This window comes from Maylandia zebra, linkage group LG3 (genome assembly GCF_041146795.1).
Source record: "Maylandia zebra isolate NMK-2024a linkage group LG3, Mzebra_GT3a, whole genome shotgun sequence".
Classification (NCBI taxonomy): Eukaryota; Metazoa; Chordata; class Actinopteri; order Cichliformes; family Cichlidae; genus Maylandia; species Maylandia zebra.
In genome coordinates this window covers 63,534,383-63,546,797 of record NC_135169.1, presented here as the reverse complement: position 1 = coordinate 63,546,797, position 12,415 = coordinate 63,534,383, and the positions used below count along the sequence as shown (strand labels likewise).

Below are 12,415 nucleotides of genomic sequence, written 5' to 3'. Positions count from 1 at the left end.
GTTACAAACAGGAAGACGAGCAGTCCATTAAACAGTCTACAGGGTCAAACATACAGAGAATTCAAACAGCTATTAAAAACAAATAACTGGACACTGAAAAACTTCAGTGATGTGTGAGGCACCAAAGGGAAGCAGCTGAGTATATTCAATGAATTATCTTCAAATACAAAGACAGAAACTCCTACAGGCAGCACGCAAACTGAGCAGGATACACAAAGATCAGAGATTACAAAATAAATCAGAAAATGACTTCAAACTTACTGAGAGCAAGGCCTCTGTTACAAATCTGTCTAATAGAAAAACATGCTGTACAGATACAATACGGTCAGTGTTCATGGTCATTTAAAAACTGGCTCTACCTGAACCACTTCAATATTTTATGAAGTCACTGAGTCGACCATTTCTACAGTTTGTTTCCTTCATTGCAGTTAGAGTGCGGCTGGTAAGGATGAAAACACACACAGAGCGTAAATTGTCTTTGTTAGTAACAAACGTCAGCAAAGAAAAGACAAAACACACAAACACTCTCATGATATTCATGAATCATTAGAAAGCATCCAAACATTCTGCTCGTGGACTTTTACAGTCTTATTTGCACTCGCTCATCTTCATAATCATCCTGATCAATACATGACAGGGGAGGCTTTGAGGTAGGCGGGGCTCTCTGCTGATGTCAGCATGAAAGGCAGGACCAGCGTCTGCCACATGTTGGTGAAACATCACAGTACACTGGCGTGGTTTCCTTTCCAGATGTTGGACGTTTGACACTTCAACGTTGAGGCGAACAAGAAGACACAGTTTTGGGTCGGGTTGCTGCAGGGTTTCTAACTGAGCAAAAGCAGAAGCACACAGACCAACAGGGATCAGATGCTGAGTGTTAGAGGAACATCTGTGCTGATCACTGAATGCTGCTGTGGTCTCTTGTTGAAGTTGGCTGGTGGGACAGTCTAATAGTGATATCCTGCCCATCGGAGGAACACTTTTAAAAACACATGCAATACTTTGTTTGTATTACAGTCACAGTTTATGTTATTTTTGTCCTTTAAAAGTGTTGCTGTACTATAAAGTCCTATAATTTGAGGCTAAAATGGCTCAGAGAGTCTCTCTCTCAGAGGATCTCCTTTGAAAGTGGAGACGGCTTTATCCGCTGATCCACGTCACTTTACCTGGATGTTTTCTTTGAAGCTGGATGAAGACTCCTCTCCCTCACTCCTGCTGCAGCTGTGTGGTCCAGTTGGCCTCTGAGGTCACAGTCAACATCTGTAGCAGAAGAGGGGAAATAAAAGTCCAGGTTACCAAAACTGGGAGCTTTTCCAAAATAGAGCGTAACTGGACTTTTTCAGCCTTACAGGCAGATAGTCGTCTGAAGCTGCAGCTTTTTCTTTTTAGCTTTTTCCAATCTCTGCTCTCGGCTTTCTTTGAGAACATGTCTGCTTTCTTGGCATGGGTCTGTCTGCTGTTGGTGAAGAGACTAAATCCACATACTCGCTACTAAGATCTCCTCAAGTAGTCTCAACCAGATTACAGTTTAAGAGTAAATGTCTCCTGAGAGTTTCACCTTGGGGAGATGCTGTCTTGCTACCATGCAATCATGAGCATTAATCCAAGAGGTGAAAAAGTAATTTTAAAAGCTCCAGCCACAAGTTTTATTTCATCTGTGTTTTGGTCAGAGTCCCATCAGACCTCCAGAATGGTGTCAGAGTTTTTTCTATCCATGTGATGAGCACAGGCCTCAGGTCCAGACCTCCACGGGCACCATAGCCTCTTTGGAGCTAATAGGTGCAAGAAGGTTTTGTTGGGATAGGAACTGAAGAGGAAACTGACGAGGAAGGCAAGGATCTTCTTCGGCTCCTTCGAGCCAGGACCTCTTTGTGTAGGCCAGCATTGGCCAGGTAGCCCTCCAGCATCGCTGGATGGCCGACAGTGGAAAACCTAGAGGAGTAGGAGAGAAACAGCAGCTTGGAGCATGTCTTTATACTGTTTAGTTTTTAGAGCCACAGACTTTCTTTTAATGTCATTGTTCAGGATCTATGACTGATTATGTATTTATTGTATTCCTCCATGACTGTGTGACAGCAAGTGGAAAAAACCAGCTTCACCTTTGTTGATATGCTTGTAATTTTAATATTGATTAAATGGCCCATGAAATAATAGAAAGCTCATATATGAAAATGTATTTTAAGAAGTAAAATGTTAATCTGAGTACAAAGGAGTACACTCACCTTCTGGTAGATGGAGGTGTAGCGAGCGCTGGTGAACATCCAGGCCTCCTCGTAGAACTGATCACTGATTGGATCCAAAACATCGATGGAGGATCTGTGTAAGTGCTGAGGATCGTCCTGATGGACAGAACAGAAGGAGAGTGAGACAAGTGAAGATATACTAAACAACACTGTGACATGAACTGAGCCACACACAGTTTGATTCACAGGTGATTGACACATTATTTGACCACGAGCAATCTTTTCTGGTTTGACGCCGTCTTTGTAGCCAGAAACCAGCTCTCTCCTCGGCTTCCTCCACTACACGCTTCCCCCACGCCAGTCTCCTCCGTCACTATAAAGGGGAGAGTCATGAGCTCCATCACCTGTGCCGTCCAACGTCCCGCCACCAGCCTCCACTGCAGCAGGCCAGAGACCACACCCCTGCCACAATAAGTAAAAGTATATCCTTGCTGTACCCTTAATGCTAAATGTGCTAAATTAACCGCTGCCTTTGCCCCTTTGGGATTATTCTTATGTCACTGGGATGTTGACCTTTGACCTTCACATTAGAGAGATGGGCAGACATAATTAGTGTATGAATTTTAAAGTAACAGGTAATAAAGAGAGTGTAGCAAATGTAGTCAGGTTTATTACTCTGTATCACACATGAGTGCCCGAGGGAGGCGGGGCTGACTGGGGAGACACAGGAAACAGAGAGACAGGGCTGACTCGACATGAAACGATGAAACGTGGGACACGGGAACAGAAACTAAACACAGGCTGAAATGAACACTGAGGGAGGGAGAACTAAGATTACTGAGAGCCTGATAAATAAGAAGAACAAAAACCAAGACAAACAAGAGTCAAAGAAAACCAAAAACACAAAGCATTGGGCCAGGACCCACTGCTGTGACATTTATATGTGATAAAAACATTAAAAACTGCTCACATGTTGAAATCTTTCTACGTATACTTTAGGTTCAGCTCTCCAGCCTGGCATTTGGTTAAGCATGATTCAAACATTTGATTTTGTTTAACTGGTTTTAATTATAGTTACTTTTTGTGAACATTTGTTGCAGCATTTAAAAATACATCATTTATTTTCAAACTTTTATTTGATTTAGAGCATCATATTTGACCAACGTAAATGTTTTAATTTCATATAAAATAACTGAAGCAGTGAACTAAATATCTGAAATCTTTCCTTCCTTAAAAGTTATAATCCTACTTAAGTTATAGTGCAAACGCTTAAGCAACAAATATACTTGATGCTAATTAATTAATATTTCCCTTTGATGTTGCAACTATGCGGTCACTTCTGTCTTTAAACAAAATAATATTTTCCAGTTACAGAAATCATAAAGTCCAAACTAAAGTGCTACTGTTGCTATATGCATTTTATATAAATCATGGATGATGGTCCTGACATGAAGGAAGAGAAAGTTACAGGTTGCATCCTTTGACTTTGTCTCCGTGCCTTTGGGCGATTTTCAGAAGGACAGATGTTTCTGTTCAATTCTTAAATCAATTTTTTCAAACACAAACACTATTTTAAAGCTTCTAGAGAGTAAAATATTAATGATAATTATAATAACAATAATAAAAACAAAAGCTCTCAGATCCATCAAACCAAGCAGCAGAAAGAACAATAACTGAAGAGAAAACTTTAAACTGTCATGAACCGAAGTTCCGAGCGCAGGCTGGACCCAGTAGCAGAACACACACACCAGGGTAGGAGAGAATAAAGAAAGTACATTTTATTACAACTAAAGGTGTCCCGTGAGGGTAGCCGGAAAAACAACGTATGGAACCAGAAGAAACCGAGGGACTGGGAAGGTGAACCGCGCAGGGAACGCCGAGAGCGGGGCTGTGAGAGGCTGTAAAACAAAAAGAGAAACAGATTACTGGGGTGCGGAAAAAAAAGGCAGCATACCAGGGAAGGTGGAGTATGTGTCTCACAGTGATAGCCGGGCTGAGTGAACCAGAGGGGGGGGAGCTCCAAAGGGGTCGAGACAGCGAGGCTGATGGTGATCTGAATCTCAGGCGGACAGGTGGACAGGCAGGTGGCTCGTAAAAAACGCCGAGTTGTGATCTGGGTACACAGGGCAAAAAAACAGTGTTAGTTCCGATGGAGAGTTTGTCATAAGAGTTTTTCCCGCAGGTGTACGTTACCGCTGAGAGACGACTACGGACTGGCGTGGAGCAGCAGGTAGGGCAGGATTAAATAGTCCACCTGGTGATCGCCTGGGATGGGGTGCAGGTGTGGGGTTAGCAGCCACGCCCGTGGGCGTGGGCATCCCAACAGCACCCCAGACGCCGGGCTGCGGACCATGACAGTACCCCCCCCTCAAGGGTCGCCCCCAGGCGACTGGCCGGGACCCCGCCTGCGGAGAGAAGCACGGAAAGCAGAGATTAGACGAGGGTCCAGAACGAAGGAGCGCGGGACCCAGAGGCGGTCCTCGGGGCCGTACCCCTCCCAATCCACGAGATACTGCCAGCCGCGCCCGCGCCGGCGCGCATCCAGGATCCGCCGGACCGCATAGGTCGGATGGCCGCCGATGAGCCGGGCGGGAGGAGGGGGCTCGGAAGGAGGGCACAGGGGGCTGAGGCGGACCAGCTTAAGTTGAGATACATGGAACGTGGGATGTACACGCCAAGAGGCCGGAAGCCGGAGCCTGACCGCCACCGGGTTGATGACCCGGTCCACTTCGTACGGCTCGATGAAACGGGGAGCCAGTTTGCGGGACGTGCCCCGGAGCGGGATATTCCCAGCAGCCAACCAAACCTCCTGTCCCGGCTGGTAGTCAGGGGCTGGGGCACGGCGTAGTGCGCCTGTCGTTCCTTCGCGCGCAGGAGGGCGCGGCGAGTGCAGCGCCACACACGTTGGCAGCGCCGGAGGTGATGAGAGGCCGACGGGACGGAGAGGGACAGGTCCTCTTCCGGGAAGAGCGGAGGCTGATACCCGAGGGACGCTTCGAAAGGAGACAAGCCGGTGGAAGACGAGGTGAGAGTATTGTGGGCGTACTCCACCCAGGGCAGGTAAGTAACCCAGGAGGAGGGGTTTTGACTGGCTACGCACCTCAGCATAGTCTCCAGCTCCTGATTAAGACGTTCAGTTTGCCCATTGGATTGCGGGTGGAAACCGGAACTCAAACTGACCTTGGCGCCGAGAATGGAGCAGAAGGTCCTCCACACTTGTGAGGTGAACTGGGGACCTCGATCGGAGACAATGTCCAGGGGAATTCCGTGGAGCCTGAAAACATCAGTGATCAATGCTTGGGCAGTCTCAGCAGCCGAGGGCAGCTTGGCTAGCGGGATGAAGTGAGCGGCCTTAGAAAACCGATCCACAACGGTGAGGATGACACATTTTCCAGAAGAGGTGGGGAGACCGGTAACAAAGTCGAGGGAGATGTGAGACCAGGGCCGGTGGGGAGTAGTGAGTGGGTGGAGCTGACCTACGGGATGCTTCGTGGATGACTTATTACGAGCGCAGACGGCACAGGCAGACACGTAGTCCCTCACGTCCTGTAGTAGCGATTTCCACCAGAAGTGTCTGCTGAGGAGGCGCGCCGTTCTGCTCACGCCCGGGTGGCACGCGAATCCAGTGGATGACTGCTCCCCGGGCGGCGGCGGGAACGAAGCGCCGTCCTGGCGGTCCAGTCCCTGGGTCAGGGTCCCCCGGGAGCGCTCGGCAAATGGTCTCCTCAATTTCCCAGGTGAGAGCACCCACCACGCAGGTGGCTGGTAGGATGGTGGCGGGGGGGGGGGGCGCCTCACTGTCGGGGGAATACAGACGGGAGAGCGGATCGGGTTTGACGTTTCGTGACCCGGGACGATAGGAGAGTGTGAAGTTGAAGCGGGCGAAGAATAGGGACCAGCGAGCTTGACGGGGATTCAACCTCTTGGCGGTTCTAAGGTACAGTAGGTTTTTATGATCTGTCCATATAATGAAGGGCTGTTCGGCCCCCTCCAGCCAGTGACGCCATTCCTCCAATGCGAGTTTTACCGCTAGGAGTTCCCTGTCGCCGATGTCGTAATTCCTCTCCGCGGGGGTGAGTCGGCGTGAGAAAAAGGCGCACGGCCGGAGTTTATTCAGGGGCCCAGACCGCTGGGAGAGAACCGCCCCAACTCCCGCATCAGACGCGTCAACCTCAACAACAAACTGTTTAGAAGAGTCAGGATGGGTTAGAATGGGTGTGGACGTGAATAATCGCTTCAACTTAGCGAAGGCTGCGTGGGCCTCAGGGGACCATGTGAAAGACACCTTGGGTGAGGTGAGTTGGGTGAGAGGCGCGGCCACCTGGCTGTAGTTTCGAATGAAACGGCGATAAAAATTCGCAAACCCCAGGAAGCTCTAAAGCTTCTTCCGTGTCTCCGGAACCGGCCATTCCAATATCGCTTTGATCTTCACCGGGTCGGTCTTCACCTGCCCACCAGCGAGGATGTAGCCCAAGAAGGAAATGGATGAGGCGTGGAACTCACATTTTTCCGCTTTTACGTACAGTCTATTTTTGAGCAGCCGTTGTAGCACGCTTCTCACATGGATGCGATGGTCCTCGAGCGTCTTGGAAAAAATCAGAATATCATCCAGGTAAACAAAAACAAACACGTTCAGGAAATCCCGTAACACGTCGTTGACTAGGGCTTGAAAAACCGCTGGGGCGTTCGTTAACCCGAACGGCATCACCAGATATTCGAAATGCCCTAGTGGGGTATTGAAGGCGGTCTTCCACTCGTCGCCCTCACGTATCCGTACCAGGTGGTAGGCGTTCCGCAGATCCAGTTTGGTGAAGACAGTAGCTCCCTGGAGTGAGTTAAAAACAGAACTAATGAGTGGGAGGGGATATTTGTTTTTGACGGTGACGTCGCTCAGCCCCCTGTAATCAATGCACGGGCGGAGCGTCCCGTCTTTCTTTCCCACGAAGAAAAAACCCGCAGCCACGGGGGAGGATGACGGCCTAATACGTCCTGCAGTTAGCGACTCCTGGATGTAATTCTCCATGGTTTCTCTTTCGGGGCGAGACAGGTTGTATAATCTGCTAGAGGGCAGCGAAGCACCCGGGAGCAGATCAATAGCACAGTCATATGGACGGTGAGGCGGGAGTGAGAGCGCCTCGTCTTTACTGAACACCTGCCGGAGATCGTGATAGTCGGGGGGCACGGAAGAGAGATCCGGCGCGGGTGGCGGGGCGGGCCTCCGTTCCGTTGAGGCGGAGGGAACGGCTGACCTCAGGCAGTTCGCTAGACAAAACACACTCCAGCTCGCGATACTCTTTCCGGCCCAATCTATGTGTGGGTTATGTCTCTGTAACCAGGGGTAGCCTAGGATAAGCGGGGTGTCAGGAGCGGGAAAAGTGAAAAAAGACAGCTGCTCTTGGTGGTTACCTGATGTGATTAACCGTACAGGCGCGGTTTGGTGAGTTATGTATGCAAACACTTGATTGTTTAATGTAGACGCAGGGATGGGCGGTTCGAGTGGAGTAAGAGACACAGCTAACCTCTTAGCCAGCTTCTCATCCATAAGGTTCTGTTCCGCCCTGGAGTCCACCAACGCGGGGCATGTAAAAGTCTGATTAGGAGTCACGATAGTAACGGACAGTAACAATCGGGGTATAGTAGTACTTAAGAGTGCTGCCCACCCGTATCCCCGGACTTACCGGTGGGCCGGGTCGTTTGAGCGGACCGGGCAAACAGCGATGCGGTGACCGGGCCTCCCACAGTACAGGCATTCTCCAGCCCGAAATCGGCGTTCCCTCTCCTCCGGATAAAGCCGAGAGCGTCCGATCTGCATGGGTTCGGGCGGGGGAGGCGACGGAGAGCGCGCACACGCAGCTGGGGGCGGAGAAACGCGGATCCCGGGGCGTACTACGGAGCCCATAGGCTTAGGCCGCCGCTCAGCATCCCTCTCCCGCAAGCGTCTATCGATCCTACGGGCGAGGGAGGCTAATTCTTCAAAGGATCTGGTCTCCTCGTGAAACGCTAGTTGGTCCTTCATCTGGTCGTTTAATGACCGTAAAAAAAACCCACGAAGGGCCGAATCGGGCCAACCTACGGCGACCGCTCGGGTACGGAATTCAACTAGGTACTCCGCAATACTGCGCCACCCCTGACGGAGCCCCAGCAACTTCTGCGCGGCATCGTCCTCCGAAACCGGAGGGGAAAACGTAGCCTGGAACTCCTCCAGGAATTCATCGTAATCACAATCACGAATGGGGTGAGAGTTTAAGTAAGCTTCAGCCCATGCTAGAGCACGCCCCCGTAACAATCCCACGAAGTGGGAGATCTTAGCAGCATCCGTGGGAAACGCGTGAGGCGTGCGACTGAAAAACAAGGAGCACTGGAAAAGGAACCCCCCACACAGGTCCAACTCCGCGTGAAAGGGTTCCAGCGGCGGAGGTGAAACGCCGTGGTGCACGGGGTCGGGAGGCCTAGTTTGTAACTTATTCTGAGTGTCACTCAGCTCTTGACAACGGTCTTGGACTGGAGCTGCTGATTGTGGCGACCGAGGATAGCGCCCTGTTTATTAATAGCGGAGCGGAGTGGATCTGCTGGGTCCATACTGGCCAGTCCGTACTGTCATGAACCGAAGTTCCGAGCGCAGGCTGGACTCAGTAGCAGAACACACACACCAGGGTAGGAGAGAATAAAGAAAGTACATTTTATTACAACTAAAGGTGTCCCGTGAGGGTAGCCGGAAAAACAACGTATGGAACCAGAAGAAACCGAGGGACTGGGAAGGTGAACCGCGCAGGGAATGCCGAGAGCGGGGCTGTGAGAGGCTGTAAAACAAAACCAAAGACAGAAGTGACCGCATAGTTGCAACATCAAAGGGAAATATTAATTAATTAGCATCAAGTATATTTGTTGCTTAAGCGTTTGCACTATAACTTAAGTAGGATTATAACTTTTAAGGAAGGAAAGATTTCAGATATTTAGTTCACTGCTTCAGTTATTTTATATGAAATTAAAACATTTACGTTGGTCAAATATGATGCTCTAAATCAAATAAAAGTTTGAAAATAAATGATGTATTTTTAAATGCTGCAACAAATGTTCACAAAAAGTAACTATAATTAAAACCAGTTAAACAAAATCAAATGTTTGAATCATGCTTAACCAAATGCCAGGCTGGAGAGCTGAACCTAAAGTATACGTAGAAAGATTTCAACATCTGAGCAGTTTTTAATATTTTTATCTAGTGCTGTCAAGAGATTAAAAAAAAATAGAGATTAATTAATTATGATTTTTAATTAATTGATCTAATTAATCTCTTTTTTAATCTCACCTAAAAATAGCTGAGGAAAGCCCTCAACTTATTGTGGCAGACCAAAAGACTGATATAACAAAGAAAGTGACTTTATAAAGTCATTTATTGTTTAACAAACGTTAAACAGATGCAACCATTTACATACTGTTGTATTCTTTTGTAAAATAAGTGGAAAAATAAATACAAATAAAATCAAATAAATTAAGTGCTGCAAGTTAGCACATCAGAGTTGCTCTTTTCTGAGCAATACAGCACTGAAATTCCTCTGCTTCAGATAATGAAAAATAAAACTGACATTGCAGTGCTGCAAGTTAGCACATCAAAGTATTCTTCCATCACAAAAAAAAAAGTGCTGAACATCAAGCAATCTATTCTAGTAGGCTACAAATGACACAGCAGCTATGCTGACCACATGTGTCTCATTTCTTCTTCCTCAGCCAGTCGCTAAGACACACCAGCCTGGTAACATTTTCTGGAAGCAAGGCTGCCCTTTTCTTTTGCACTATGTGGCCTGCAAGGCTAAAGAGTCTCTCACAGGGTACAGAGGTAGCTGGGGAGGCCAGGTACTTTTGTGCTAGGACTGACAGCTTTTCATAGACTCCTGAGTGAGCATACCACCACTGCAGGGGACAGTCATCAATACTGATGCTGGGTTCTGCTCTGTAGCGCTGCAGCTCTCCAGACTCAATTCCATCTTCTGAGTCAGAGTCAGACCCCAGAAGGAGTTCGCTCCTCCTCTTCTTCTGAGCTGGTCCATCATCCTCTGTGGAGGGCTGGAGACTATCTGCTCTTCTGGGCTCTGCTGCCTGGAGCATATTCTCCAGAATGGTCCACACCTGAATGAATGAATGAATGAATGATTGTGATTAAAACTAAGTGCTTTTTATTTTATTTTATTTAATCTTGTAAAGAACTTTGTGTTCCATATAATAAATAAAAGTTTGATTTGATAATGAATTGGACTCATTAGTCCAGCTTAACCTTATTGTCCTACCTGTTCCCTCTTTTCTCTTGGAAGACATTTCAAATCCTTAAACCGTGGATCCAATGCTGTGGCCACCTCGAACCATATCTCGTTGCCATTAGCTCGTCGTGCTGCCAGATCCTTCTGGAAGGCATTCTTGAACTTCACCACGTAGGCAGGATCATCATCAGTAATGTCCATGACACGGTACAGATGGCGAAAAGCAGGCAGCACTACAGAGCAAGAGACGTAGGCCTCACCACCCAGCAGCTCTGTCACATACCTGCAGAGGTGGAGAGGTTTGCTAAATAAACCTAGCTGGATTCATTTAAATGAAAGTGTAACTGATTTCCAATTTAATTGTCCTTAAAAGTTCCTTGTTATGTTCATTAATTTTGATTTTACACATGTAACAGTAGTTTATATAATTAAAATGGGAAGGTGTTTATTTGAACTTACTTGCATGGTTCAAGCAGGAGCTCCAGCCTCTGCAGTTTTGCCCACTCAGCTTCGGTTGGCAAGACCAACCTGTGGTTCTGTTGGTCCAACGTAGCCTGGACAGCCTCTCGGTTACATAGGAGGCGTGAGACCATTGCGAGAGTCGAGTTCCACCTGGTGGGTACATCCTGTATAAGTTGATCGCTCTTCTTTCCGAGTGCTACTTGTTGTTGGTTAAGTTCTGTGGTACTCGCAGGGCTTTGTTTAAAATGACCAACAATCTTGCGGCACTTTGCCAGTACACCGACAAAACCACTGCTATCGAGACATACCGTGATGGTCCTCTGGAGAATGTGAGCATTGCAGGCGATGTGCTCATATGGAAGTGCTCTCATAGCAGCCAGCATGTTTGCTGCGCTGTCTGTGCCAATGGTGGATATCTTGTTTTCAATACCCCAGTCATTTGCTACCTTGAGGAACTGTTCGGCGCATTTATCAGCAAAGTGCCTGGTTTCTGTTCTCATGACGGTCAGTGCAAATGAGTTGAGGTTCCACTCACTATCAATAAAGTGTCCAGTCACCCCAAAATAGCTGTGGTTGCCAGCTGAGGTCCAGTGATCTCCGGTTATAGCAACACAGTTGGGAGAATCCTCCGCCAAAATCTCAAGTTTGTTTTTCTTTTCGCCGTCGTACATTTTGCTGATTTTGGTCGTTACTGTAGTCCTGCACGGCGGCTTGTATGACGGGTCATTGGACGCAATTTGCAACACCTCTGTCAATCCTTCGTCCTCTACTATATTTATCGGCCTACAGTTCATCGCTATCCACTTGGCAATAACATTAGTCAGCCTGTCGTTCGCAGACTTGCTCATACGAGGGGTATTCTCTAGTTTTGTTTGGCGAAAAGCTTTGCTCTGGCTTGCTATATTGCTAACGTCTTCACTGCTAGCTGTTGCTGCACTCGCGGCTGGGTGCTTTGCGTTGAGGTGATAGGCCAAACTTGAGCTGCTTCGGTGGTAAGCAAACTCCTTCTTACACTCTAGGCAGACCACTTTACCTTTGTCAATGGTGCCGTCGGGGCGTTTATGAAATACAAATTTCCCGTTCATTGGGCCAACAACTCTCAGATGCGCCTCCATATCCACACTGTAAGCTAATCACCACTTCTCACCTTGACCTCACGACGTGACTCCACCCCCAACAAGTCAAGCACAAGGAGCCCAGCACATAAAAACGGATTTTATAACATAGCAACTCTCATACAAAATCAATGACGTCAAGAGATTAAAAATTAGATTAACGAGATTAAAAAACACAACGCGCTAAATAGCATTGTAATTAATTAATCGCAATTAACGCGATAATTTGACACCCCTATTTTTATCACATATAAATGTCACAGCAGTGGGTCCTGGCCCAATGCTTTGTGTTTTTGGTTTTCTTTGACTCTTGTTTTTCTTGGTTTTTGTTCTTCTTATTTATCAGGCTCTCAGTAATCTTAGTTCTCCCTCCCTCAGTGTTCATTTCAGCCTGTGTTTAGTT

General features: G+C 47.7%; 1 protein-coding gene across 1 annotated transcript; it reads right to left on the bottom strand.

Moving 5' to 3' along the window:
- Positions 1-9,556: 9,556 nt before the first annotated feature.
- On the bottom strand, positions 9,557-12,198 carry LOC112431882 (E3 SUMO-protein ligase ZBED1-like). The gene is made up of 3 exons (XM_024800629.2): positions 10,895-12,198; positions 10,466-10,718; positions 9,557-10,307 (listed from the first exon to the last, which is right to left on the bottom strand). Exons 1-3 carry the CDS (start codon positions 12,010-12,012, stop codon positions 9,891-9,893), a joined length of 1,788 nt encoding a protein of 595 aa, XP_024656397.2. The 5' UTR covers positions 12,013-12,198; the 3' UTR covers positions 9,557-9,890.
- Between the last annotated feature and the right edge of the window lie 217 nt (positions 12,199-12,415).